The sequence below is a fragment of the Halichoerus grypus genome, chromosome 5 (assembly GCF_964656455.1).
Source record: "Halichoerus grypus chromosome 5, mHalGry1.hap1.1, whole genome shotgun sequence".
Taxonomy (NCBI): Eukaryota; Metazoa; Chordata; class Mammalia; order Carnivora; family Phocidae; genus Halichoerus; species Halichoerus grypus.
The window spans coordinates 178840202-178866893 of NC_135716.1; the positions used below are offsets into that span (position 1 = coordinate 178840202).

The window sequence follows — 26692 nt, forward strand, 5'->3', positions numbered from 1 at the left end:
CCAGGTGCCCACTTTCTGAGGTTTTAATCAACTTCCCTGAGATTTAAATCATAAACGAAGTCTCTTTGACTAATTAGGCTCATTTATTTGGTGTGTTATGTTCTGCTATAAGGTCATCACTTAATATTCTGATTATTGAAGTGTTAGATGTCACAGAGATAACAGAATTTCCTTGTCAGCTCTATTACAATGAACTCTCATCAGATCTTGAACCATGTCCATTTTTGAGTCTTTTGTCATTGATAGTTATTGTTCTTATTTTCTTGTGGAATGTGTTTCATCTTCAAAGAGATTCATAAAAAGGGCTTCTGACAAATACAGGTTTTTGATATCTTTAAAATCATAAAACTGAAATGGGTAAGAATTTCCGGAACTAACTAAAGAGCTGCCTTCAAACTGAATAAGAATTAGGAACATGGGACTAAATGCACTAAGGAAGATGATTATAGTTTTTGTGACTCTTGTTTGAAACATTGCTGGCTCTCTGATGTTTGCTCTTCCAGATTGAGGGAACTTTCTCTTAAGATGTCCATGACTTACAGAAACATGATAAAATGTTCTTTTGTGAACAATTTGAAGTATTTAACTTTTCTCTCTACCTGAACTCTCTGAAACTCAGAAACTCTCAGTGAATATTCTTTCTTTCATGGCAATCATAATCATTGGCATAAGTTCAATAAGAATCTGTTCTCCTTGTAACAGGACACCATTGGAAACATTGGTTATTTTACCAAGGCTTTGAACGGAATGTCATATTTGAGGGACATGCATAGACTCGGATATGACCAAACAGCTTTAAGGAATTAAGTCTGACTTTATGAAACCCGGAGTCAATAGAGCCCCTTGGAAATGCTGGCCGGATACCTTGCTTGCAGAGGTCCCAGCAGCCTTACCAGGTGAGTAAAGGATGTCACCTCCTGGCAGGTGCAGGAGCCTCAGGATATTTAGGGACCTTGAGAAGAGGAACACGCCCAAATCTACAGCTACTGCAGGCATGTCTGATGGTAAGCACTTGGCTTGGCTTCTGGCCTAGAGAGGCTACTGAAAGTTCAACCGAGATTCCTTATAAAACTTCCAGCAAAGCAGATTTTATTTTATTTTTATTTTTTTATTTTTTTAGATTTTATTTATTTATTTGAGAGAGAGAGAATGAGAGAGAACACATGAGGGGGGATAGGGTCAGAGGGCAAAGCAGACTCCCTGCCGAGCAGGGAGCCCGATGCGGGACTCGATCCAGGGACTCCAGGATCATGACCTAAGCCGAAGGCAGTCGCTTAACCAACTGAGCCACCCAGGCGCCCCAGCAAAGCAGATTTTAAAAGATCTATGTGATCAGTCACTATTCTTGCTGAGCTTATGTAAATAATTAGGACAGGTTTGTTAAAATTGGACTTTCTGGGACGCCTGGGAGGCTCAGTCGGTTAAGCATCCAACTCTTGATTTCGGCTCAGGTCATGATCTCAGGGTTGTGAGATCGAACCCCACGTGCTTAAAATTTTCTCTCTCCCTCTGCCTCTGCCTCTCCCCACCTCTCTAAAAATAATAATTATATAATAAAATAAAATTGGACTTTTTAAAAATGAATTAGTCTTGATTTGGCTATCTTTGATAAGAATGAGGGTGATTATAGAGAGAAAATAGTTTTCAATAACATCTTTGTAGATATTAGATTTTAACACTATTTTCTGAATTCTTCTGGTTTCCTCAAATATCTAGCTAAAGGAATACACAGGCCGTATCCTCCCTCTACCTGATCTGACGGTTACTAGCAACCCACCCCACAGAAACCCAGGAGACATGGTTTATTTCAAGGATTGGAAGTCTAACACAGCAGGGGGTTTAACTCCAAAATGGAAGGGCCCCTACTGGGTTGTATTATGTTCTCCCATGGCCATAAAATTGGAAGGCCATTCCTCATGGACTCCTATATTAGGAATGAAACCTGTACCTTCCTCACAGGAATCCAGCGGGCTGGCTAACCCGCCTTCTTATTTCTGTGGACCTGCGGAAGACCTCTCACACTTTTCTTCAAACGACAATGAAGGCGCTGGAGGAAAACTTTGGTCCACTATCAAAGGCCTTTTTTATTGGGCTTCTCTTTCACATAATAATGTTAATCTTCTTTTGTTTTTTGTTTTTGTTTTTGGTTTTGTTTTTTTCCCGGTGTCTCCCTGCCTGGTGCCAAGACCCCTTCCCTACCATAACTTCCTGCCGACAGATGATCCCTTTTCCTCAGGGAGATTCATATGTGGTGTCTACACCTTGGATTGGCTGTCTCTGCCTTCGGTAACTCCTATATATATAAAAGTTCCCCAAGTGACCAATGCTGACCCAAAGGTGGGGACATCTCTAGGCCCCTATTCAGCAGGAAGAAGTTACAGAAGAGAAGACCTTCCTCCCTCAGCAACCTTAAAGGTTTAAGGGTCAAAACTGTTCAGAGGGGAGAAAAGGATGAGGAGAACAAAAGCCAGAGAAATGTAGCTTAAATTCCATCTCCTTACAGCCTGCAGCCCACTGCCGAATACCTGAGACAGGTTGAGCGTGATCTTTCTCAAGGAACTCAAGGCTGCCTTCCTGTTGATGTTTTACTAGGGACGAAAAGCAACCTTACCTTGACGACAGCCAGGCCTCCAAGGTCCTGTAGACCCTGCTCTCAGCGCACAAAAATTCCTGAGAAACTCACATTATCTCTACCCCGACTTCCTCCACAAACTTAAAAGTATATAATCAGTCGCTCCTCACAATCCTGGTGCAGCATTTTCTGCCCATGGGTCCTGTCCCCGTGCTTTAATAAAACCACATTTTCTACACTGAAAATATCTCAAGAATTCTTTCTTGACTGTTCACTCCCGGGCCGCACATGAAATCACACAGTCCGCACTCCGCCCTCTCTTTACCCTGCATGATTTTTCTCCATGACTTGCCACCACCGAACAGAGTAAAGAGAGTATAGTTTGGTCCTCTCCCTCCAGGGGCTGCAAGCCACTGTCATTTTTCCCCTGGAGTATTTGCAGCACATGGAATACTACCTGGCCCATAACAGGGGCTTCTACACTGTGCAAAACGAGCGCCCGGACCATGGGAAACGCCATGCAGCCTTTACCATACACCCTGCCAAATAGGCACTGCAGCCCGAAGCATTAGGTCCCTTGTTTTAGAGATGAGGAAACTGGAGCTTTAAGGGGCTCCCTGCCCAGCCCAAGCGCCACAGCCGGTCAGAGGCTGCAGAGGGGCCAAGGGACTAACTCCACAGCCCACGCTCAGAACCAGGACCCCGCCCCCCCAACTCCGTCCACCTCCTTCCGAAAGAGACAGGAGACAGCTCAACCCACAGGATCCCTTCCTAACTTGGTGCCCCCACCCCGTGCCTGGGCGCCATCTATCCATCCACGTGCTCCTCACAGCCCCGCCCCCCCCTCGTCTGCCCCCGGCCACGCCACCCCCATCCCTGTCCAATTAAGGACATCAGAGCCTCCCTCCTCTTCCCACCCAAAGAACCAGCGGTCAGTTTTCCTGGCCTCCTGGGCCCGTCCTCTGGCGTCTGTCTTCCTCCGGTCCTCCTTCACCCCACCGGGCTTGAAACTGGAGAGGACCTCGGGCGAGGGCTAACGACCCAGGCGGGTGGGGTCGGGGGACGGCAGAGAACGCGCCGCCCAGCGGCCGCGGAGCCTGGAGGTGCACGCGGGGGCTCCAGGAGTCGGGAGCGTGGCCGCCGGTGGCCGCCGCGTGGGCAGCAGGGCGCGGGCGCGGGGGGGGGGGGACACCCGGGCGCGCGGTCTTCCGCGAGGGTCCCGGCCCCGCCGCGCATCCGGTGGCGAAGCACGTGGCCTTGTGCAAGCTTCTTGCACGTGCAAGATAGGCGACGCGGCGGGCCGTCGGGTCCCCCTGAAACTGCCTGGAGTCCACCCTACCCACTCCTCCCGTGTGGCGGGCTCGGCCCAGTCACAGTGCCCTCTAGGCTTTTCCCATCTGCCAAGCCTTTGCACCCGCTGTTCCCCATGGAGCCCTGCCGCGCCTTTCCACCCTCGGTCCAGATTGTATGCTTTCCCCTTTGCAACCGCGAGAGGAAAGAGCACTTGACCTGGGGTCAGAAGACCTGTGATCGCCATCCGTTCTGCTGCCTTGTGCCTTTCGCAAGTGCTTAACTTCTCTGACCTTCTCATCTGCAAAAGGGGGATGATAACACCTCCTCTACCCGCTCACCGGTTGCTGTGAACATTTAACAAATAAATATGCCCAAGAGCCTCCTAAAGTCTAAAGCAATTCTTGAAGGACAGGGGTAATTACTACTTCCTTCCTGAGTCTGTGTATCTAACATCTCTTCCCAAATCTGGTGGATCGAACATTTCGTTGTTTAGATCTTGGTGCTCTTTTATCCCAAGAAGATGGTGCCATAAAGGCAAGCTGGTCTGATACCAATCTAGCTACACCAGCTCTCTTTGCCTGATTTGACTTTTTTTTTTTTTTTTAAGATATATTTTTAAGTAAACCCCACGCCCAATGTGGGGCTCGAACTCAGGTCGCAAGATCAAGAGTTGCGTGTTCCACTGACTGAGCCAGCCAGGCGCCCCTGCCTGGTTTAACATTTCTCCCTCTTGTACTCTCAGCCTTCCTGTGTCTGTATATTTTCGGTGTGTCTTCTATAAACACAATAGGGCTGGAAGTTTCTAGAAAATCATTTACAAAGGTATGATCATGATGTGTATATATAAAACCCATCTTATTTTTGTGTTTGCCAATGGTCCAAATTCATGTTTCTTTTTTCTCTTTTCTTGGCTTTTTAAGAATTGATCAAACAACAACAAAAGAGTTGATCAAGGCTCTCCCCCCACCACGCACACACCCAAACACTGTCTTGGAAATTACACATTCTATTTCTATTCTTTCAGTGGTTCTCCAAGACATTAATTTGGCAAAGTCTAAAGTTAATCCAGTGTTTACCCTCCTCCCAGACAGAAAAGGACTTTATAACACTTTGTGCCTTGCCAGCTCCCCCTGAAATGTACCAGTATAGTTTTGAACACTAAACCACATGTTTACTGTCTCCTTTGTGTGTCAGATCTCCTTTGTGGAAAAATGTCCTTCTTCCACAAGGAAGATTCTTTAGATGTTTCTGTATCAAAGGTCTGTTGCTGATAAACTCTGTTGTCATTTCTCTGAATAGGCCTTTATTTTCTTCATTCCTGAAAGATAACTCACAGTACACAATTGTAGGTTGACGGTTGTTTTTCACACCACTTTGAAGATACCATCCCCTGTCTTCTGACTCCTTTTGTTGTTGAGGCATCAGTTGCCAGTATAATTGTCATTTCTTTTAGGACAGCATCTTTTCTACCTGCTTGCTTTGGGGATTTTTTAATTTTTATTTTTAAATTAATTTTTTAAAGTAATCTCTATGGTCCAACATGGGGCTTGAACTCACGACCTTGAGATCAAGAGTGCACGCTCTACCAACTGAGCCAGCCAGGCGCCCCTGCCTTGGGGATCTTAATGTTCATCTTTGGTGTTTTGCACCATCCATTCTATATTTGTGTTTTGTTTTGTTTTTTAAGATTTTATTTATTTATTTGTCAGAGAGAAAGAGAGAGAGAGAGCACAAGCCAGGGAAGTGGCAGAGGGAGAAGCAGGCTCCCTGCTGAATAAGGAGCCTGATGGAGGACTCAATCCCAGGACCCTGGGATCATGACCTGAGCGGAAGGCAGATGCTTAACCGACTGAGCCACCTGGGGATCCCCCATTCTATATATGTTATAAAGCACTTACTGTGTGCTGGAACTGTGCCAGGTGCCAAAGATTAAGCAATGATGAACAAAGTGCCAATATGATAACTATAAATGTGGATTTCTTCTGTTTGGGGATTGCTTGGCTTCCTGAATCTGAGGTTTGGTGTCTTTCCATTTTGGAAAATTCTCTGCCCTTATTCCTTTGAATGTTGCCTCTCTCCCAGGGCCTCCTTCAGAACTCCGATAGAGTTATGTCAGACCTTCTCATGCTATCCCTCGTTTCTTAACCTCTCTTCTTTTGTGTTTTTTGCTCCATTCTGAGTAATTCCTTCAAATAGCTCTTCAAGGCTACTGATTCTCTCTTCTGATGTATCTATTCTATGAATTAATCCATCCATTGAGTCTCTAACTGTTCATTTGTAGCAGTTCTGTTTTTTTCCTTTTAAGTTCTACCTGGCACCCCAGTCTCCCCATCGTCACATTCCAAAGTCTCCACGTGCACTTGACCACGTCTCCTCTTTGTGGGCCCGTGTCCCGAGCTGTGAAATAAGGTGGATGTAGGAGAAGAGTTTCCATATTGTGTTTTGGGGGCCATACCTCAGAGTGGCGGGGGTGGTGGTGCTGGTGGGCTCTATCAGACCCGCTCTGTTTTATACCCTGTGTAAGATTTCTTTTGAGCCAAGGGTTTGAAATAAAAAACATCTCAAACTGCTGGGCTTCTGGAGCTCTAAGCTCCCTTCAATTTCAAGTCTGTGAATCTGAGTGTAGATCTTCGATATGATAATGTTTTATAATGTTGAATCTGTCAATAGTTTTTAGATTCATAGGTATGAACACAAGCCCTCGACTACCTGGAGAACTGGACCCTCAGGGTTCTGCTGTGGCCAGTGAGGAAAACCTCTGTTTTACTTCTTGACAATTTTTTCAAAACTTGTGGGAAGCACTCAATAAATTATTATAGAATTGATAATAAATGAATACATGAATGGATGGTCAGACAGACTGGTGATGGGGCTCAGGACATGCTACCCCCAAATTTTGGCACCATGGCATACTGAACATCTTAACCTGAGCGTTTGAAAAAATGGCAGAAGGAAGGAAGTCACTCTGACCCCATCCCTTGTCCTTTCCTGAAACAGGTCCTAAATCTCTGCGTGAATGGTATCCTCCCTGTACCACGAGGAAAGAGGACATTTTTATTACCAGAGACAGGGAATTTATAGCCAAGGAATCTGTATAAACAAACCTTGTTAATCTAACCCTTATCTTCCTGGTTACCTCTTCACCATTCACTACCCCACCCCAGACCTCTTTGTCTTGTCAATTCTTCACACATTTATTGTCTCTTTGTGTGAAAGGTATAAAAGCTCCCTGCTCTTATCACTTCATCAGGCCTTCCTTCTCTTGTGAAAGTTCTTGTGTACATGTAAAAGTTCGAAAAAATGTACGTGTTTTTTTCTCCTGTTAATCTTTGTCAGTTTAATTTTCAGACCCAGCCAGGGACCCTAAGAGGGCTGAGGAAGACTCTTTCCTCCCCTACACCCATCACCCCCTCCCTCTCTCTGAATAATTAACATGGTAACACAGGTAATGAGAAATGCTGATGTTACACATTTTCAGACTTTACTAATCCCTGAGTCAACACTATGAGTAGCCCCACTTTTCCGATGAGAAAACTGACTCACAGTGAGGTTAAGAGATTGTTCTGTCTCTTACACAGCCAGTCATGGGGTGCCAGTAGGGATTTGACCAAGGCTTTCTGGCTCTAGGGCCACTTTGGAGGGAGGCTGGGAGAGTTGGAATTTCCAGGCTGTTCTGGAGACTCCCAGGATGGGCCTACGGCAGGGGCTCCTGCAGGTTCAGCTGCCTCTGGTCCAGTTTTGGCCAACAGAAGACAGTGACTTCTCCTGGGACAGGGGCTTGTCTCTGGCTCCCTCATCTGGAAGGCTCAGCTTTGTGAAAACAAGAAATACAAGATTTGGGAACTAGACAAGTGGCTTCCGTCCTCACCGGCAGGAGAGCAGAGACAAGAGGAATTTGCTTCCTGTGGTCGACAGTTTCCGGATCAGCAGATACTATAGGATGAAATACAGAGTACTTCCAAGTGTCTATAAAAGCTGGCCTCCCAGTGGTGAGAAGGTCTGGTGGGAAGCCCCATTTCCTCAGTGTGGCTCATCTGGCCTTTCCTGGAACCTGGCCTTCCTGCCACCCTCCCTCCCAGTCGGTGGCAGCTCAAGCCCCAAGCTGCTCAGGCTCCAAACCTTGCAATCGTGGATTCTTCTTTTTCTCTTGCATCCTGTCCACGAGTGAATCCTGTCGCCTTGCCTTCAGAACATATCCAAGAGCGGCCCTGTTGGGCGAGGCAGTCGCTTGCCTGTTGTCTTTCAAACCCACCCACTGGGTAACAATGGGCCTTGAGGCTGGAACACTTCCTTCCCAAGAGATAAAGAGCCCACAACAGCCTGTGCTGACCTTGTCACCTCGTGTGGGAATATCTTCCCCTATTTCAAGCCCAGGGTTCGCTCTTTTGTTCTGCTTACGCATGCGTGTCATGTGGCGCGCGGCCAACCCCACTGCTGTGTCTGTCCTCTGCAGGGAAGGGAGTGTCCTTCCACTCTGGCAGGAGAGAGGGGAGACTAAGCCAACTGCCCTGCGTCAGTTACTGCTGGCCACGGGGGACCGCCGCCCGCCGCCAAGGCTGATCTGCTCTTTTCTAGGCGTGAGTAAGGCGTTGTCCAGCCAGTGACTGACCGCACTGCTTTCCTTGGAGCCTCTGATTACTCTGACAGTGGGCAGAACTGCCTGATGTCCTTCCCTGGAAGGGACAATCGGTGCATGGTGTTCTGCTCAACACGGCCACTTGTCACCACCCCCATCTCTACCTCCCAGCCCAAGCCATCGACACTGTCCTTTTAGTGTGAGTCAGATCGTGTCCCATTCTGCCCAAAGCCCACCAGCGGCCCCTCATCTCACTCAGAAAAGGCCAAAGTCCTCAAAATGACCTACTAGCCCTTTGCTACCTGGTCCCTGATGCCTCTCTGACCTCATTCCTTCTTCCCTCCCTTGGCTCCAGCCACTCCGGCCTCCCGACCGTGCCCAGAAACAGTCTGGCCAGGCACACACCTGCTCAAGCCTTCCTATGAGCTGTTCCCCTGCCTGGAACCTCTCATGCCAAATGGAATCTCCTGGTACTTGGGGCTTTTTCCCCTTGATTCGGGTATCCCCAGCAGCTGGAAGACTCCTAGCTCCCATAGGCTCTTGGTTGCTTGTTGAATGAATGCTCGAACGTCAGTTACGAGACCTGCCGTTTGGAAGGGGGGCACCCCACTGGTGGCTCTCGCTGTCCCCGTACCTCTGGTGGCACTCTTCTTGAAAGACAGCCCTCCAGCTTCTGGGGCCACTGGGCCTGCCTGGTCAGGGAGCCAGAGTAGCCTGGGAGGTTAAGTCACTGTCCCCCAACTCCAGAGCAGCCCTTGGCCAATGACCAGAAAGCCCAGCCCCCGCCCCTGCTTGCACCAAGCCAGACGCTGCATTCAGGGTCTGCTTCTGGGGACCCCCACTTAAGACAGGGGCCTTCCTCTGCCCCCCATAAAGATCCGATCGGACTCGAGGGTCTGGGACTAGGAGGAACCGGGGTCTCTGAATATACTCTCCCCTCTGCTTGACACAGGCTCTATTAGCTGTCCCCCCACTGTGGCCCCCCCCCACCTTTTCATTCCCTTTGGAAATCTGACATATTCACCACATACACACAGGAGCGCGCACAGTGCAAGCCTGCCGTGTGCCAGGAACTGGGATAAACAAGAGAACCGGAACTTGGGTTTTTAGTCCCATGCCCCGAAGGTCACACCTCTCCCCTACCCAAGGCTGCCTCAGCCATGACCTTGAAGGGTCCTTCCTTCTAGTCCACACTTCTGTATTTCACTACATATACGCTCATGAACGACATATGATATCGCTTGGAGGTTTTTAAATTCATGCGAACGCTCACGTTGAAGATGCCATTCTACAATCTGTTTTGCTCACCATAGGGGGACCCATGTCAATAGAACTAGGTCTGGTTTATTCACATGAACTGCTGAACCATATCCATAGAATGAATGTACCACACGTTATCTATTCGTCCCCTTCTGATGGTGAAACTGTTTCTAGCTTTCCTGCAGCTGCAGCCACTCGGTGTCCCTTGGTCCCTTCCCAGGGGTCCCTTTCGGAGCTCTTGCCTCCTGCCAGAGGACTCTTAATGTCTGTTCCCTGAGAGCAGGCCCCAGAGTTGAGCCCTGCGGCCCGCACTCAGCAGTACCACGTACCGAGCCCCAGGAGGGTGGTGGGATTGTGCACTAGGCCTTGATCTCTTTGTGCAGGGGACAAGCCGGGATGGCCTGGGAGAGCCCAGGCCCGTGAGGCCCTGAGGTCAACACTCGGTCCAGTCGATGTAGATTAGGACCCTGGCCATGGGACACTTGGGGCTTCTGGATGGGTACCGGTCCCAGTCAGCCCTGACACCAGGACATAGGGTCTGCCAGGAAGAGGTCGCCCCTTGCCTACTGACCCCACATCATCACAGGATCAAGGAGCAACCCACCAACTTTGCTGTGGCTTAGGGAGCTTTCCGAGGGCCAGGCACGGCACACTTCATTTGTCTCATCACCCCCGGGGCAGGCATTAGCTCTTTTCCAGGAGACACTGAGGTCAGAGACATTAAGCTGCCCAAAGGTACACAGCCAGAAAGTGGCAGAGAGGGATGCAAACCGGTAACCAAGTCATCTGATTCAGAGACACGGATGCCCATCGGCCACACCAAACAGCGCCCTCCTCTGCTGGGGCCTTGGCTAGGCCAAAGCTGGGGAGTGAGCCCCTGCTTCCTCCTGCCACAACAAAATGGGCAGCTAAGCCCAGGTTCCCTGCGGGTTCAAAGGAGAAATCTCAGGAATGGCAGGTCCAGGCCCCAGCCCGGCTGGGAGATTAACCATGGCTCAAAACACACCCAGCTACCGATTCCCCAAATGTGAATGCCATGGCCGTGGGAAGGGCAGCTGGAGGCCGTGGTGGGTCTCAGGTGCTGCACACACCTCCTGCCTCCAGCCCCGAGGTCCCCAAGCACCAAGTTACCAGGCAGTGAGAAGCACGGGGACCTCACTCCCATGCCGGGCTGCTCCCAGGACTGAGCATCGCCCAAAGCTCTCAGAGCTTCCGTGGGCGAGGTCAATAAACTTTGGGCAAGGCCTGGCTCAGGCATGGTTCAGGACGGGGGCTACACGGAGCCGCTAAGGGAGGTGAGGAAAGAGACCACGGTTCCCAGCCTCAGACCACTGGGGTACATTGAAGGGAGAGGAGGCTTCAGGGAGTCTGGGACAGGTGTGCACGGGGCTCCGGGCCACTCAGGGCACTTGACTAGGGAGATGGGCAACAGGAGAACACAGTCCAAGAAAGGGGGGTGGAGGTCAGGAACATCTCTAGAATGCCATCCAAGCCACGAGGAGGGCGATGCAGCCTGGGCTGTCTCTGGGGTCTGCTCCATTGGCCCCTGCGCTGGGGCCAAAGCAGACTGGCTTCAGTACCCTTGCGGGGAGTGACCCCTGCCCTCCGAGCCTACAAAGGGGTCTGTGGGCGCCTCTGGTGAGTCAATCGTCTGGTAGTCACTGCGCTCCTGTGATGGTCCAAGGAAACCTGAGGGTGGGGGGGATGAGGGGGGAAGGAAAAAACGAAGGGTGAGGACTCAAGGCAGTCTACTGAGTCCCAACCAAGATCCACCCACCCCCCACCAGGAAGGCACTGGGACAATGACGGGGGCAGCAGTGCCCCCCCCCCCCGCCGGCTTTTAGCAGGTGTTCAGCCAATCCTCCCATAACCCTCCAGAGCAGGTATTTGGGTTGCCCCCACTTCACAGACAGGGAAACTGAGGGTCAAAGAGATGAACTGACTTGCCCCCACTATGGCGCTTGATGCGGAGGACACTAAAATTCAAGCCAAGGCAGCATGGGCCCAAAGCCAGTGCTCTTGGCCATCACACTGGGGCCTTCCCGGAGCAGCACGCATCTGAGCAGAGGGATGCCCAGCCCTGGCCCACAGGCTCCTCTCCCGGGCAGAGTGGACCCCGAGCTACTGTAACCAGAAGGCCCAGAGCTGGCACAGTTGCAGAGCCCAGAGCTCTGGGCTGGGGGTCCTAGGTAGGGGCGAGGGCTCTAAGTGCCCATGCTCTTTGCTCCCCTCTCTGCCCTGCACACTTGACCCTGAACAAGTCCCAGGGGCTCTGGGCACCAGCTCCTTCATCTGCCCAATGCAAGGAATGTGAGTGACTCCCCGCAACCCCAGGGCATTGCTGAGATCAGCCCTGGGGAGGCCACAGGTGCCTTTTGCCCTGGCCCAGCTGCCCCTCTAGGTGGGTCATGGGCCCCTCCGGGCCTCTCCTCTTGGGAGGGGACAGTGGAAGACCACCCCCACCCTCTCCCCACCTCTCTGAAAGGAGATGAGCAGTATGTGAGAGAGAACAGGAAAATGGCCCAGCCGCCAGGAGAAGGGGCTACAGCTCAGGAGGGTGTGGGAGGGGCAGTGGTGGGCCAGGCTGAGGTGACCGGGACATTAGCAGGGAAAGCACCCGCAGTTCAGGGCCAGCTTCAGCTGAGGCTCCACGGCCCATGCCAGCAGGCCCCCCCTTGGCCACCCAGACCCCACAGGGCAGGAGGGGAGGCTCTAGGCATGGGGCTGAGAGGAGGGGCTGGCCCCGTGGATGCCTACCAGCCTCAGGCTGCAGGCCGCCCAGAGCTGCCTGCGGGACTGGGGCTCACCCAGCTGCATCCGTGCTCGGGTTGAGACGGGGCTCTGGGCCTGCCCCCAACTCTGCCCGTAGCCTGATGCCCGGGAAAGCTCACAGCAGGCTGGGATGGGAGCCCTGGGCTCGTGCAGCAGAGACCAGAGCTTGTAGACCTTCTAGCCTGGTCGTCAGTGTCGGCACCCACCTCCCCCACCCCCACGCCTTGAGCCCTCGTCCCCCCGGGCAAGGCCAGCTCACTTGGGCAGGGGCTGTGGGTGAGGCAAGCCAGAGACAGGGGAGATGTGGGAGATGGCGCCGCCAGCACCTTGGCCGGCGAGAGGGGCAGTCAGGGAGCTGGCCGGAGGTGTGGCCTCACCAATACGGAGCAGGAGCTCACCCCCACGCTCCCGGTACATGTGGTAGACGAAGCAGCAAGACAAGGGCTTGAGGAGCAGGCTGAGGATGGCCATGCCGGCCCCAAAGCGCTCTGTGTCCGTGAAGCCGGCCCGCTGGTAGAAGACGCTGATGTGGACGATGTCCAGGAAGATGGTGGCCGCCAAGCCACCGAGGAACTGCAAGACAGGCCAGGCGCAGGGCCCGGGGGGACCATGTGCCATCAGGGTTTATGAGCACCCTGACGCTCCATCACGGCTCATGGATCCCTTACCACAAACACCAGACTGGAAGCTCCATTTGTGCCCTCCTATGTCCTTAGGCTTTGCTGGAAAACAGATCAGCAAGCAGGCAGGACCTGGTGGGTGAGACGCCTGACCGAGGACTACAGCACCCAGTGCAGGGATGTGGGGACCCAGGTCTGGACCTAGCCTGTGGCCATGATGGGGCACAAGACTTGGTTCTAGAACCTCTGAAATGTAAGGTCCCTTGGAGTTCACCCAATCCGTCCGCACCACAGGGAACTCCCTTCTTAGTTATCCTGACAGGCCCTGCTGGAGAGCTGGCTGCCCCTCGGGGCGCAGTGGGTGCTGGGAAGCTCCCCCATGGCAGAGCTCAGCGGGGCTGTGTCCACTCTGACCTCACGAAGTACAGCAGTTCCCTCTTCGTGGGGCTCCCTGCTAAAAGAGGGCCCTAGAGGTGGGTTATCGGGGACATGCTCCAGTGCCCTCGAGGAGTGGCCAAGCTGGGGCACTTGGGGGGACCCCGCCCATGCTTCTCTCAGGGAAAGGCACTGAGCAGACTCAGGGCTCCCGGAGCCAGGCAGGCCGAGAAGCGGGCCAGGCTAGTGAAGACACACCTGGGCTGGTAGCTGGGGAGGGCTTCTTGACAAGGCTTTAGAAATGGAAAACAGGGGGCGGGGTGGGGGCCCCCTTCCTTGGAAGAGACAGGATTGGGATGGGTCGAGGGGGGTAAGAGGAGGGGCCACGGACCACCCCGAGGCCGGTCCCTTCCCTGCTTCCCCCACCTCACCAGACTTATGGCGTCGATGGAGTCCCGCTGAGCGACGGCCCACACACCCACGGCCAGGATGGTGAAGTTGGCCCAGGGATAGGGGCCCGAGAACGTGATGCAGCCCCTGTGGGAAGAGGCACCCGAGTCACGTCAGGTTTCTGGATTCTGAAGTGTTCCCTACAGAGAACGCGTACAAAGCTGTGAAGTGTAGAACCTGACTCAGCTTGATAGTCTTTAAGTCACCTGACTTTTTGGTTTTAAGAAGCTAGTGCGGGGGCCCCAGCCCAGACCACAACTCAGAATCTTGGGGAGTATGACTGAGAAATCTGTATTTTGACCTTGCTTCCCAAAGTCATTAGCCATGACTTTCACTGTCTGCATTATTCACAACCATTTTACATGTGCAGCATACTTCAAGCTCTGCAAAATGCACACAGAAGCTCAGCGGTTTCCAGTCCTGCTTTGGCAGGGAAATCGCCCCACAGCTCGGCAGGTAAAACAGACAGTAATAATGAAATCAAGCCTGCAATGCTCGAGCCTCCCTCTGTGGCAGGCCCTGGGGAGTGTTGGATGAGCACAACATGCTTCTCCCTCACAGCCCCTGAGGGATGTGCGCTATCCTTATACCCATTTTACAGATGGAAACCAAGGTCCCAAGAGGTGGGCCATTTGCCTAAGGTAACCTGGCTGGACCACAGCTGAGCCAGGACCTGCCCAGGTCCATCTGAATCCCAAGTCTGCCATCTCTGGGCAGGAGTGTGATATAAGAAATAGGGTCCACCCCTAAGCAATTGATCCCACCTTGCATCTTGGGTCATAAAGTATCTACTTGCTGAGCTGTGGAGCCAACCCACAGAAGGTGCTCAGCCCAGTGGCTGGCTCCTAGACACCCTCAAGAAATGTTAGTGGTTATTACAGTTTCTAAAACTCGGCTTTCACCTTCCAATGACCTTACAGGCTAAATGGGAGGGTCAGTAATGCACTCATTTTGTAGGTGAGAAAATGACTCAGGGAGTCTAAGTGACTAACCCAAGGTCACAGACAAACAGAGCTCTAGCCGGCATCCACCCCACGGCTGCCTCGGGGAGTCCAGCAGGCTATGTGAGACGGGCCCCCTGGCTTTAGCACCTCACACCTTCCAGATACAAAGGCCTTGGGGAGGAACCAGAGTCATGCCAAGCCCCCAAAGGGGCCTGGGCAATGTCTGGAGGAGGATCTGAGCTGTGGGGACTGCCCTGGGCCAGCCACCTCCCCTAGGATGAAGGCTTGAAGCTTCTGGGATGGGGGGGGGGTGATGGCAGAGGCCTCTGGAAACTGCCTGCCCCTCAGACATTCTTGGGACATGGGGATGCTGATGACATTCTTGACAAAGGTGCTATTTAGTTCTGGAACTGGCCAGGAGACACATGGACGAGAGCCTGGGGGTATGTGGACCCAGATCCTGGGAGACAGGTGGACACAGAAGTGGTCACCTGCAGAGTCACTCACCAGGTCGTCAGCAGCCAGTGAACCAGCAGGATCGTCTTGGGGAAGGAAAGAAAAGAACTATGAGTGAGACCACCATCTGGGGAGGGGTGGGGAGAGCTTCTGGAGCCAGAAAACACAGGAAGCACCTGTCTAGCACCTAACAGGGCTTTACAAATATGTTTAAAAAACAACAACAACAACAAAACACCAGCAACAGTGAGCGAAGCAGGGGTGAAGGAGGAAGAGTGCAGGTCAGGCCGGGGGAGCTGCCGTGTCACTCGGCCCTACTCCCTTGGGGCAGCAGACACCCACACGCCCTCCTGCTTCCCTCCTGCTTCGCAATCTGCTCTGGCATCAGAGGATATACCTGGATAGGAAATGGCTGGGGGGAGGCGTGGGACTCAAACGAGGCTGGTTTCTTGGCACACAGAGCTGGGGTACAGAGTGGGGCCCAGTGGCTGTCTGCTACCCGCATCCAAGGAGCAGGAGAGCACCAGGGGGCAGGAGGGGAAGAGCAGCGGGAGGGTAGCGAGGGCCTCAGCACGGAGCGTGGATTTTTTCTAGATTTCTACACCATTCTACCCCTTTCATTTTCCCATATGTCCTTAAAATCGCAGCCCCCTTTACTAGAACTTGTCTCTACTCTTGGTAATCAAAAGGGCCCTGCTTGGAAAGCGAATGAAGAAGGAGGGAGCGGATGCTATGGGGAGGGCAGGGCGGCTGTCAGCTGGAGCTTCCGAAGTAGGAGGGGCGCCTGCTAAGGGATAGGCAGGGACCAGCCAGGCAAAAGGGAGGAGAGCAAGGTGTTCCAGAGGTGGCAGAGGGAACATAAATGGGGAGGAAGAGGGAGTGGACCCACACCAGCAGGGGTCAGGAGTCCCAAGTCAGGAGCTTCCATGGGGGTCCCAATGGTAGATGGGGGACCTTGAAAGAGTTACTCAAGGGATTGGGGGGGTCAAGCTGGGAGGGGGGATGCCAAGAGCCCGGGGAGGGGGCAGTGTACTGGCCTGAGTGTGAGGGCAGACACGGCAAGAGTGTGCAGTGAACAGCCCAGGCTTCTGGACCGCTGAAAGGGCAGAAGTGGGGATTGCCACCCGCAAGAAAGAACTCTGGCTTTGGAGGGAGAAGCCCTTCGAGAAGAGTTACTACTTACTGCACACCTGCTCTGTGCCAGACACTCACGCCTCCTTCTTTGGGCCTCACGAGAGCCTCTGGAACAGACACCATGATCGTTCCCATTTTACAGATGGGAAAACTAGACTCCGAGGAAAATTAAGTTGATCTAGATTCCACCGATGGCGGGGGTGAAACTCGAGTTCAAGTGTAAGTCTGACTCCGGTGCTCCCAACCTTCGCAGGGTGGGAGGGCCTGGGCTTTCAGCGGAGGGGAGCCATTGGAGCTTGTGACAAATGTGGACATTTTCTGCACATGGGGGGAGCTGAAACGGCCGGGACCTTCCACCTTGACCCCCCAGGGCCCAATGCGAGTGAACCAAAAGGGCTCTGGTGCCATGGCCCGAAAGAGAGTTGTTAAGCTGGGAGAACAGCCCTGCAAGGACCAACGCTCCTGACTTTACGGAGCAGCCGAGCCCCTGACACAGCCACGTGTGCACTCTACGGAAAGCTGGCGCTAGAAGGGAGCTTCGTGATTGGCTACCTCTGCCCTGGAAGGGAGCTTCGTGATTGGCTACCTCTGCCCTGGAAGGGAGCTTCGTGATTGGCTACCTCTGCTCTGGGAGCTTTGTGATTGGCTATCTCTGCTCTGGAAGGGAGCTTCGTGATTGGCTACCTCTGCTCTGGGAGCTTAGTGATTGGCTACCTCTGCTCTGGGAGCTTTGTGATTGGCTACCTCTGCTCTGGAAGGGAGCTTCGTGATTGGCTACCTCTGCTCTGGGAGCTTTGTGACTGGCTACCTCTGCTCTGGAAGGGAGCTTCGTGATTGGCTACCTCTGCCCTGGAAGGGAGCTTCGTGATTGGCTACCTCTGCCCTGGAACGCTGCCTCAGTGTGGGCACCACTGTGTGTTCTGTACGTGGACGCCTTTAATCCTTCCAACCCCCAGAAGTGCCGTTTACAGTTGAGGAATCTGAGGCTCCGAGGTGAGTGACTGCTGCCCAGTGGCAGAGCCACGGCTCAAACCTGACCGTGAGCCCGGTGTCGCCTGAGCACTAGGCCTCTCTGGGGCTGGGTGGGTGTGCTCCTCCCGTTACAAAGTTGGGGAGACCGAGGGAGAGGAGGCTTAGTCTGCCATGGGTTTCTTTTCCCAGAGGCTCGAGACACATGATCAGATGGTGCTACATTTTCAAACACTTCACCCGGCACCCCTGGCATCTGCTTGGCACCCACCCTGGGGGCTCAACGGTGAGCAGGGCAGCTGTGGCAGAACTTTTATGTCTCACCTGCTGATCAGATCATCATCTTAGGAATGAGGGATCCAGTGAGACCTTCTGAGGGACAGTTATAGTAAAGGAAAAGGAGCCTCATTCTACAACGGGGTGGGGTGGGGGAGAGTGGGGTGGTTAGGAGGCTTCTCTGAGGGAGTGACATTTAAGCCAGGGTAAAAACGGTGAGCAGGGGGTTCACTAGGGGCAGAGATCAAAGAAGAGCATTTCAAGCAGAAGGGGCAGCACCTGCAAAGGCCCCGTGGCAGAAGGAAGCATGGAACATTCTGGAAACTGAAAAGCCAATGTGGCTGGACAGAAGATAGTGGAAGACAGACAGGAAGCTGGGGGGTGGGCAGGGCCAGGCCTGGGGGTTGTGGGGAAGAATTCTGATCTTTATCTCAAGAGCCAACCAATACCCCCTCTGTCTTGACAGGAAACCCTGCCCACAGAGGGGAGAAGCCCTGCCTCAAAGGCCCCAGCATGTGACCAGCCGCAGTGGTCCTGGTGTCCGGCTTTCAGACTGAGAGCAAACACCGAGGAAGGGAGCACAGGGGAGGCAGGTCACATGACCACCTTCCTCCTGAAAATCAACACCTGAGCCTTCCCCACTGTTGGCTTCTATTCCAGAAACCGTCTTCATTTCCAAGTGCTCTGGTTCCCACATCCAGACCATGCACACAGTGGGTCTTTAACACGTGGGTACTTCTTGGCCCTGCAGAGCCCTGCTTGATGAAGGGGAGATGAAAAGCTGAGACCCGGAAGCCAGCTGAGATGCAGGCAAGCCTGTGGGGAAATGGCTGTGTCACCTGTGAGACAAATATTTTGCCAAGCGCCGGAAAGACCTGTAATACGCAGTGAGCACCTGCCCGAAGTCCAAAACTAAGCCATCTGTTTTGGGAAGAGTGCAACCTGGAAACACTGAGGACCCCTAAAGACATACTGTGTCCCCTCCATGTGCCGTCACTTTTGCTTTATAAATAGTTAAGAAACTTAGCACCTTTTGATCATGTCTCTTAAGCCCTTGGGAATAGAAACCCCCAGAAGATGAATCCTCCTCTTTATTAGTTTCCCCATCTTCGTAATGGGAGGGCACACCCACCCAGGCCTACAGAGGCCTGGTGTCCAGAAGAGCTCCAACCAGAAAACGAGCCAAATGGGCCCGGCTCTTCCTGACACAGGAGGGAACAGTGACTCATCTCAGCACAAAGAACTGTCTGCCGGCTGCTGGGAAGGTTTCTGATAACCAAGGGGACACTAGGGATTCTCAGGTACTGCCTGAGAGACTAGGGGAGGAAGGCACTGCGTTCTGAGAGAATGCGCCTGGGCAGCCCATCCTGGCTGGGCAAGAGCAAAGAGAGATCGGAGCTCCTGCACTCTTCATACAGTGCTCGGCGCCCGGGAGGCTGCCTGGCTTTTCCCCAGAAGACGGGGCAGGGGAGGGAGGATGAGCCAAGGCAGCCGGGGGTCACAGGATGCTGGACTGGAGGCCTGGGTTCTGGTCCAGGGGCCACGTCCCTTTGCGTCTGTGCCCAAGGTTCACTCTCTGCGAACTGGACGCAATCCTTATCCCCCGCCCCCATATGTCCCAGTGGGGTGCCTCAACCACAGAGAGGTGTCTGACAGTCACTGTACGAATCCACGTAACAACCGTAAGTACCCACGTGGAACAGGCCTCCTGTAACAGCGCTAACAAGCTAACCACACACCTGTAACTGACGAGGACCTGCCTGCCATGTGTCTGCACTGCTTCCAACACTCGGCCACTGTGTGGGGGGGACTATTCATGTTCTTTTACTTATGAAGACACTGAGGCAGCGGGAGATTAAGTAATCGGCCCACAGTGTGATACTTACAAACAAGAGAGCTCAGATGCAAATGTCCGATAGCTCTATCTGGCCTGACTTTTTCTGCTACTAAAAATGTAATGCCCCACCAACTCCTGGACCACGGGATCCTCCTCTTACCACCCTAGAAGGTAGGGTTTATTTTTATCTTCTTTTTACAGTGAGGAAACGGATACTCAGAGAGTTAAGAGACCTGCTTAAGGTCACAGGGCTAGTAAGTGGCAAAGTCTGTGCTATGCTGTCAGGATCTGGAAGAGCAAGGGAAGGGTGGATGGAAAGGAGGAGGTTTAATCAGAAGGGAAGACTAAGGGGAAGCCAAGGGGTCATGGGGACCAGGACTTAGACCCTTTATGTGCCACTAGAGGGCCCAGGGGCAAATGGGGTGGGGGGCGAGAGACTTCTAGGACAGGAGGTAGACAGACCTAAGGCCAACAGACAGATCAATACGGGAAATAATAGTTCTATTAGTCCTGGGTAAACACTCAGCAGCCTGTTACATGAGGCAGTAAGGTCCCCAAGGGTAGCTGAGGCTAAGAGACCTAAGTCAGGAATGCCATACTGGGGAGGCAGAGTCAGCCAGTGGTTAACTGTGTGGGCAATGAAGCCAAATATGCGGATCTGATCCTATGGAGCCGGGGCTCCGTGACTTGGAAGCTGTGTGATCTTGGGCAAGTCACCTGACCTCTCGGAACTGCTGTTTGCTCTTCTATAAAGTAGGGACCATCACGCCTATGTCATGGGGTTGTTCTGTGGATCTAGTGGTCCAGGGAGGTGGAGAGGCGTGTGAAACACACAACACAGTGCCCACCAGGTGGTCAGCCTTCAGTGCGTGGCCATTCTCATTGCTACCACTAGGAAGTCGGCTTCCTGAGTCCTTAACCCTAATGCTACACTACTCCCTGGACCCTCCTCCCATGGCCTTTTCTCACAAGACTCCCTGAGGTTTCTTTTCCCAGAGGCTTGAGACACATGATCAAATGGTGCTAAGTTTCTCAAACACTTCACTCAGCATCCCTGGCATCTGCTTGGCACCCACCCTGGGGGCTCAACGGTGAGCTCAACGGTGAGCAGGGCAGCTGTGGCAGAACTTTTATGTCATGGGAGACACCTGCTGATCAGATCATCGTCTTAGGAATGAGGGATCCAGTGAGACCTTCTTTCTGAGGGACAGTTATAGCAAAGGAAAAGGAGCCTCATTCTACAACGGGGTGGGGTGGGGGAGAGTGGGGTGGTTAGGAGGCTTCTCTGAGGGAGTGACATTTAAGCCAGGGTAAAAACGGTGAGCAGGGGGTTCACTAGGGGCAGAGATCAAAGAAGAGCATTTCAAGCAGAAGGGGCAGCACCTGCAAAGGCCCTGTGGCAGAAGGAAGCATGGAACATTCTGGAAACTGAAAAGAAGCCAATGTGGCTGGACAGAAGACAGTGGAAGACAGACAGGAAGCTGGGGGTTGGGCAGGGCCAGGCCTGTCTCAATGTCATTTCTCCAGCTCAGGACTTGCCTCATAGATGGGACTCAGTTAGGGACGGCCCTTTGTGTGAAGGGCCTGGGGCAGCTGTTTCTTTCACCTGGCACCACTGACCACTCCGGCAGGGCTGGGCACGAGCAGGATTCAGCCAAATGCCACGGAATAGATGAAACGAGGGAATGCAGGTCCACAGGCATGCATTCTCCTAGCTCCTGAGGGGCTGGCTCAGAACATCCCACTTAAGTGCCTACAAGCAAGGTGTCGACAGCCGCCCTCCCTACAGTGGCCAGATTTAACAACAACAACAAAAATACAGAATGCCCAGTTAGTTTTGAATTTTGGTTAATAAGCCCTTTGTTAGTGTGATCCAAATATTGCCTAGGATATACTTATGCTAGAAAATTATTCACTGTTGATCTGATATTCAAATTCAATGGGATGTATGTTCCCTGGCAACCTTGGCCCCTCAGGGCCTCCCAGCACTTACTGGTCTCTGACTGGTAGCAGCTAAGACCCTTGGAAACCCGGGGTCCTGTTTCCTAAGCCAAGGGAAGGCCCCGTTTCACTCTGGGGCAGAGAACACCAGCACAGCTCATACCTGTGGGCACACTGGGCCTGTCAGCCCATAAAGTTGCTCAAAAAAAAAAAAAAAAAAAAAGCCCCAAACAGACGAAGCCCTCCTAGTGGATGGACACCGTCAAGGCCAAAGTCAGCCCTAACTGGTGGCCAGGAAAGGATATGGCTTTGAAGTCTGACCCCAGTGGGTTCAAAGCCTAACTCTGCCACTTAATCCCTGTGGGACTTTGGCAAGTTACTTATCTGCCCCGAAGTTTGCTCATCTGTAAGAAAGGCGACAATATCAGCTTTCTCAGAAGTGGCTGTGATCAAATGAACCACTTGGCATACCACAGATGCTCCAGGAATGAGGGCCCCCTGCCCTCTCCATTCCTGCAGCTCTGTCCCTCGCCTGATGCTCTCTTAGCCATGATTTTAGGCAAATCTCTCATCAGAGAAAAGGCAGTGGGCACTGACTCCACACTGCCTGGAACACAGTGAATGTTGACACCAACAAACCTCGGTTGCCCTCCTGTAAACCAAACTGGCTGGAAGCTTCTGGGAGGGAGATGAGATTAAGGGAAATCTGCCTCCGTTAAGTCATAACACAGACCCCGTCTAATAATCCAAATATGGATTGTGTTGTTTTGTGGTCCTCTGTCTCTTAGGTTCCTTCAGTGCTGGACACCACGTGTGCTAAATGCTTTGTCACTGGTGAGTAAAAGGGCGTTCCTGGATATAGTCTCTAGGGGGACAGCACCGAGACCCCAAATGGCAGGTTTGGGCCAACGTTCACGCCTTCCAGCCCAAAGCTAAAGGCCCCAGCCCCTCTGCCGTCAGCGCAGTCCAGAAGCGGAGCCCGCCCGCACGGCCGGGGACAAAATGAAGAAGCCGCTGGCATCTGGAGGGGCTGAGAACATGCCACAGGAAATGAAGACACCCCAGGAAGCCGCGCAGTGCTTTCCTAAGGGCACAAAGTTGGGGTTTTCTGTTTCTAAGTAACTTCTATTGGAGTTCCTGTTTCCTATGAAATAAGGACGCTGGATTTATAAGCTTTGGAAACCACTGGTCTGGGAATTTCGGGTTTTCTTAACCTGATGAAGCCAACGAAGCAGCGGGGCGGTGCGGGGCGTGCAGATGAAAGGTCTAGCCCCGTCTCTGGGCGACCGGCAGGTGACCGCCGCCGAGACCCCTTGGGCTCTCAGGGCCCGCCCCCACCCCGCGGCTCCCTCCCTCCCTCTCTCCAGGGGAATTCTGGGCGCGCAGGCCAAAGCGATCCTCAGGCTCCCGGGACTCGCGGGCCGGAGGCGCCGAGGCTGCAAAGGGGAACGGGCGGCCCTTTCCCTCCCCTACCGCCTCCAGCTCCCCCTCGGTCTTCCCTGCTGGCCCTTCCCTGGATTCCTCTCCCTGCTATGGCCGGTCTGCTCACCTCCTTCCCACCTGGGGGCCACGCTCTCGCTGTCTCCCTACCACCCCCTCTTGCCCCGAGCTCTCGGTCCTCTCACTTCTGAAATCCTTCTTGAAAAAAGCAAACGCCCCACACACTCTGGGGGAACCCGCCCCGCCCCGCCCGCGCCCCACCCTGCCCGTCGCCACCTTCAGGTTCACGGTAGGCAGCTCCATCCCGACCCAGGCGGAGGGCACCTGCGCGGCAGCCGCTGGGGCTCCTGGGCTCCGAACTCGGGAAACGAACTTGCCCCGCCCCTGCCCGCCCCGCCCCGCCCCGCCCCGCCGCGCCCCGCCCCGTCCCGCCGCGCCCCGCCCCGCCCCGCTCGCGGCGGCCGCTCGGACTCCAGCGCCGCTCCCGGCCACGTGAGGCGGGTCACGCGACCCCGGCCCGGTTGCTAGGAGACGGCGTCCGGCGGCTTGCTCCCTCCGGGTTTCTAGCTCCCGCCGCCTCCCACGCGGTTCCGGCAGGCTGTTGGAGAATATTGGGATTTGTGTCGCAAAGGACGCAATATCTTGCCTGGTTAGTATCCCAACAGATGGATTGATGGGACCACCTGCTGCCGAAGAACTTGGGGGAACGTCCAGGTGCCAACAGCTGATGTCTCACCCCCAAGGAGACATCTCTCCTCCCTCCTTCCTCGCTTCTAAGTGGAGACATTGATGGTACCTACCTCTTAGGATCCTTGTGAGGTTAGATGAACTCATTCATGTTGAGGATGAAAAAATTATTCTGACACTTGCTGGAGCGGTAAGGGAGACTTTATTCAAGACCGTTGCCATAGGGGTATTGCAATGGGGGGGAGTGAGGAAGCTCGCTTCCCAGGACAGCCCGGACAGGCGCAGAGGGAGGGGTCAGCGGATGGAAAAGACCAAGAGGAGATATAAAGGGTAGGGAGATTCTTGCTAAACTGAGCCAGCAGCATTCTTGCTAAAGGCAGGCCAGGACTTAGACACCAAAGATGGGGGATGGGGAACTTGATCAGATATGGAGGGTGACCAGATATCAAGGGTGGGGGCGATTCTCACTCAACTGACTTAGTAGGAGTCTTGGTAAAACTGGATCTTGCAGTCCCAGCAAGGACAGGCTGACAGAGAAGGCCAGGCCTCGTCTAGAAGAGGGCTCAGAGGAACCTAGCTAAAATTTGGTCAAGGATAGTGTCTTTGTCAAGGTAAAGTGCCCAGAAGTACCTGCCACTTAGTAAGTGAGCAATACACATGAGCTATTGTTATTACCAATACAGGAGGTTATTATCGATACACTGGTTGGAGTCCACTTGAGTCTATATACCAAAAACTTTAGGAAAATCTAGCCGGAAAACCAGCAGAAAACCTATAGCACACACCTCTCTGCAGAAGGAAGAAAATCAGAGAACAAAAAGATTTTATCTAAACACTGTGTGCCCCTCAATTGTAAATGAGAAGAATTGAGGAAAGAAAGAGCTGTCTTACCTGGCATCTCTCTTAGGCTGTTGACTACCCTCACCCCACCCCTCCCCACCCCATCCTTCACCCATAACCAGAGACAATTCTCAGTTGGAGAACACCAGCTTTTATTAGAGTCACTTGGGGTAAGGGTCCCCTTAGGGTTGGTCTGAGTGCTTGCTGGTCTCCAGGAGGGAGAAACCACATGGGAGGTTGAGAATCTGCCAGGGATTGGCGGTGGGGAGTGGGAGGGTCCTGAAATCGGATCAAGACAGGTGCTGTCTCCAGACACAAAGAAAGGGGGACCTTTGCAGGGCTTCAGGGCCCACTGGCCTAATTTGATGCCCTGTTTGGAGATACAGTCCTCCAGCCCAGGGGACAGAGCGCCCCAAAGCCTGCCACTGGGATCTTGAGCTGGGAAATGGCTACACCTAGTTTGATTTTTGCGGAGTTAGCACACAGGGGAAGAGGCGTTTGAATCCTGGCTTTGCCACTTACTGGTGGAACTTGGGCAAGTTGCTTTGCCTCTCTGTGCTTTAGTTTTTTCATATGTGAGATGAGGACATTAATAGTTATCTTCCTCAAAGGGTTGTTAGGATTTGTTAATACACAAAAAGCATTTAGAACAGGGCCTGGCAGATAGTAAGTGCTAAATCAGGATTGGCTACTATTGTCATTAAGTATTAGTTATTGTTTTTTTTTAAAGATTTTATTTATTTATTTGACAGAGAGAGACACAGTGAGAGAGGGAACACAAGCAGGGGGAGTGGGAGAGGGAGAAGCAGGCTTCCCGCAGAGCAGAGAGCCCGACGCGGGGCTCGATCCCAGGACCCTGGGATCATGACCTGAGCCGAAGGCAGACGCTTAATGACTGAGCCACCCAGGCGCCCCTAGTTATTGTTAATTATTGGTTATGTGATACCTAGAAGAGAGTAATGCCTCAATAAATGGTGGATATTATAACATTATATTATTATTTATCAATTCTCTTTTTTATTTTTTAAAAAAGATTTACTTATTCATTTGAGATAGAGAGAGGGAGAGTGAGAGAGAGAGAGAGCTCGCATGGGGGGTCCGGGGGAGGGGCAGAGGGAGAGGGAGAAGCAGGCTCTCCACTGAGCAGGGAGCCCCATGCGGGGCTTGATCCCAGGACCCTGGGATCATGACCTGAGCCGAAGGCAGATGCTTAACGGACTGAGCCACCCAGGCGCCCCTCTCTCTCTCTCTTTTTAAAAGATTTTATTTATATATTTGGCAGAGAGAGAGAGCACAAAAGACCAGGAGCAGGAGGAGTGGCAAAGGGAGAGGGAGAAGCAGGCTGCCCCCTGAGCGGGGAGCCTGAGGCAGGGCTTAATCCCCTCACGGGGCTCAATCCCAAGGCCCTGGGATCGTGACCTGAGCCAAAGGCAGATGCTCAACTGACTGAGCCACCCAGCGGCCTCCATCAACTCTCTTCTAAGAAACAGTCCCCATCCACCTCAGATCCTAGAGGTGTTTCTTCCAAGCCTATAACTGTGTAATAAGACCATGATCACCTTAGGAGGAGAAAATGCAAAACAAGTACTAGATTAAGGCGGACATTAATTAAGTACTTAATTTGTGGCAGACAATGTGAAAAATGGTCTGTAGTCAATTCTCAGTAGTAAATTCCCACAGTGACCCCATGGTGCAGGTACTATCCTCATCCTTGTTTACAGTAAGATGATTGAGGTTAAGAGAAGTTGGAAGGATTGCCCAAGTCACGGGTTGGTATGAAACTGGGCTGGGGACCGAGGAGGTCTGGCTCTGGGAGCTTGACATTCGGCCCCTCAGCTCCACCACCTCCATCTCAGGAAAATGTAGCCCAGGCTGGGATGCAAAGGATGGAGTGAGGCAAAGAAGGGGAAGACAGATTGTGGAGGAAGCACAAGGCTGGGTCTGTGGGATGTCCCTGCGGCTCGGCTCACACAGTGACACTGCATTCATCCTGACCAGCTGGGGCGGGAGGCGTGGGGGAGGAGGCACAAGACCCAGCTGGCTGGGGTTGGGGTGTAGCTCACAGGAACAAAGGAAAGTGACTATTCTCAAAGGAGCCATGACCCAGTCCTGACTATGCGAGGACAAATGGGCCCCCACAAAGCATATTCCACAAGGCTTTGGGGTGATAGCTTTCGTGAGCACACTTCTGGAATTCAAGTTTAAATTTATCATGTCCCGGGGCGCCTGGGTGGCTCAGTCAGTTAAGCA

The 26692-nt window shown here is 53.0% G+C and overlaps 1 protein-coding gene across 2 annotated transcripts; it reads right to left on the reverse strand.

The window, feature by feature from the left end:
- Positions 1-9739: 9739 nt before the first annotated feature.
- On the reverse strand, positions 9740-23297 carry AGTRAP (angiotensin II receptor associated protein). Of its 2 annotated transcripts, none has more exons than XM_036065092.2 (5): positions 23192-23297; positions 15370-15404; positions 13900-14005; positions 12872-13046; positions 9740-11390 (listed from the first exon to the last, which is right to left on the reverse strand). In XM_036065092.2, the coding sequence occupies exons 1-5, from the start codon at positions 23216-23218 to the stop codon at positions 11275-11277; spliced, it is 459 nt and encodes a 152-aa protein (XP_035920985.1). In that variant the 5' UTR covers positions 23219-23297; the 3' UTR covers positions 9740-11274. The 2 variants fall into 2 exon arrangements, with proteins under 2 accessions (XP_035920985.1, XP_035920975.1); XM_036065082.2 differs by having other exon boundaries at positions 12851-13046.
- Positions 23298-26692: the final 3395 nt, after the last annotated feature.

What these genes read in the sequence shown, in the direction of transcription:
- AGTRAP (XM_036065082.2), bottom strand. Translation starts at nt 23,218, where the DNA reads ATGGAGCTGCCTACCGTGAACCTGAAG. An exon ending in CACTGGCTGCTGACGACCTG is followed by an intron (nt 14,006 to 15,369) that starts GTGAGTGACTCT and finishes CTCTTCCCACAG; the next exon opens with GGGCTGCATCACGTTCTCGG. An exon ending in TGAGCTCCTGCTCCGTATTG is followed by an intron (nt 11,391 to 12,850) that starts GTGAGGCCACAC and finishes CCCCACCCTCAG; the next exon opens with GTTTCCTTGGACCATCACAG.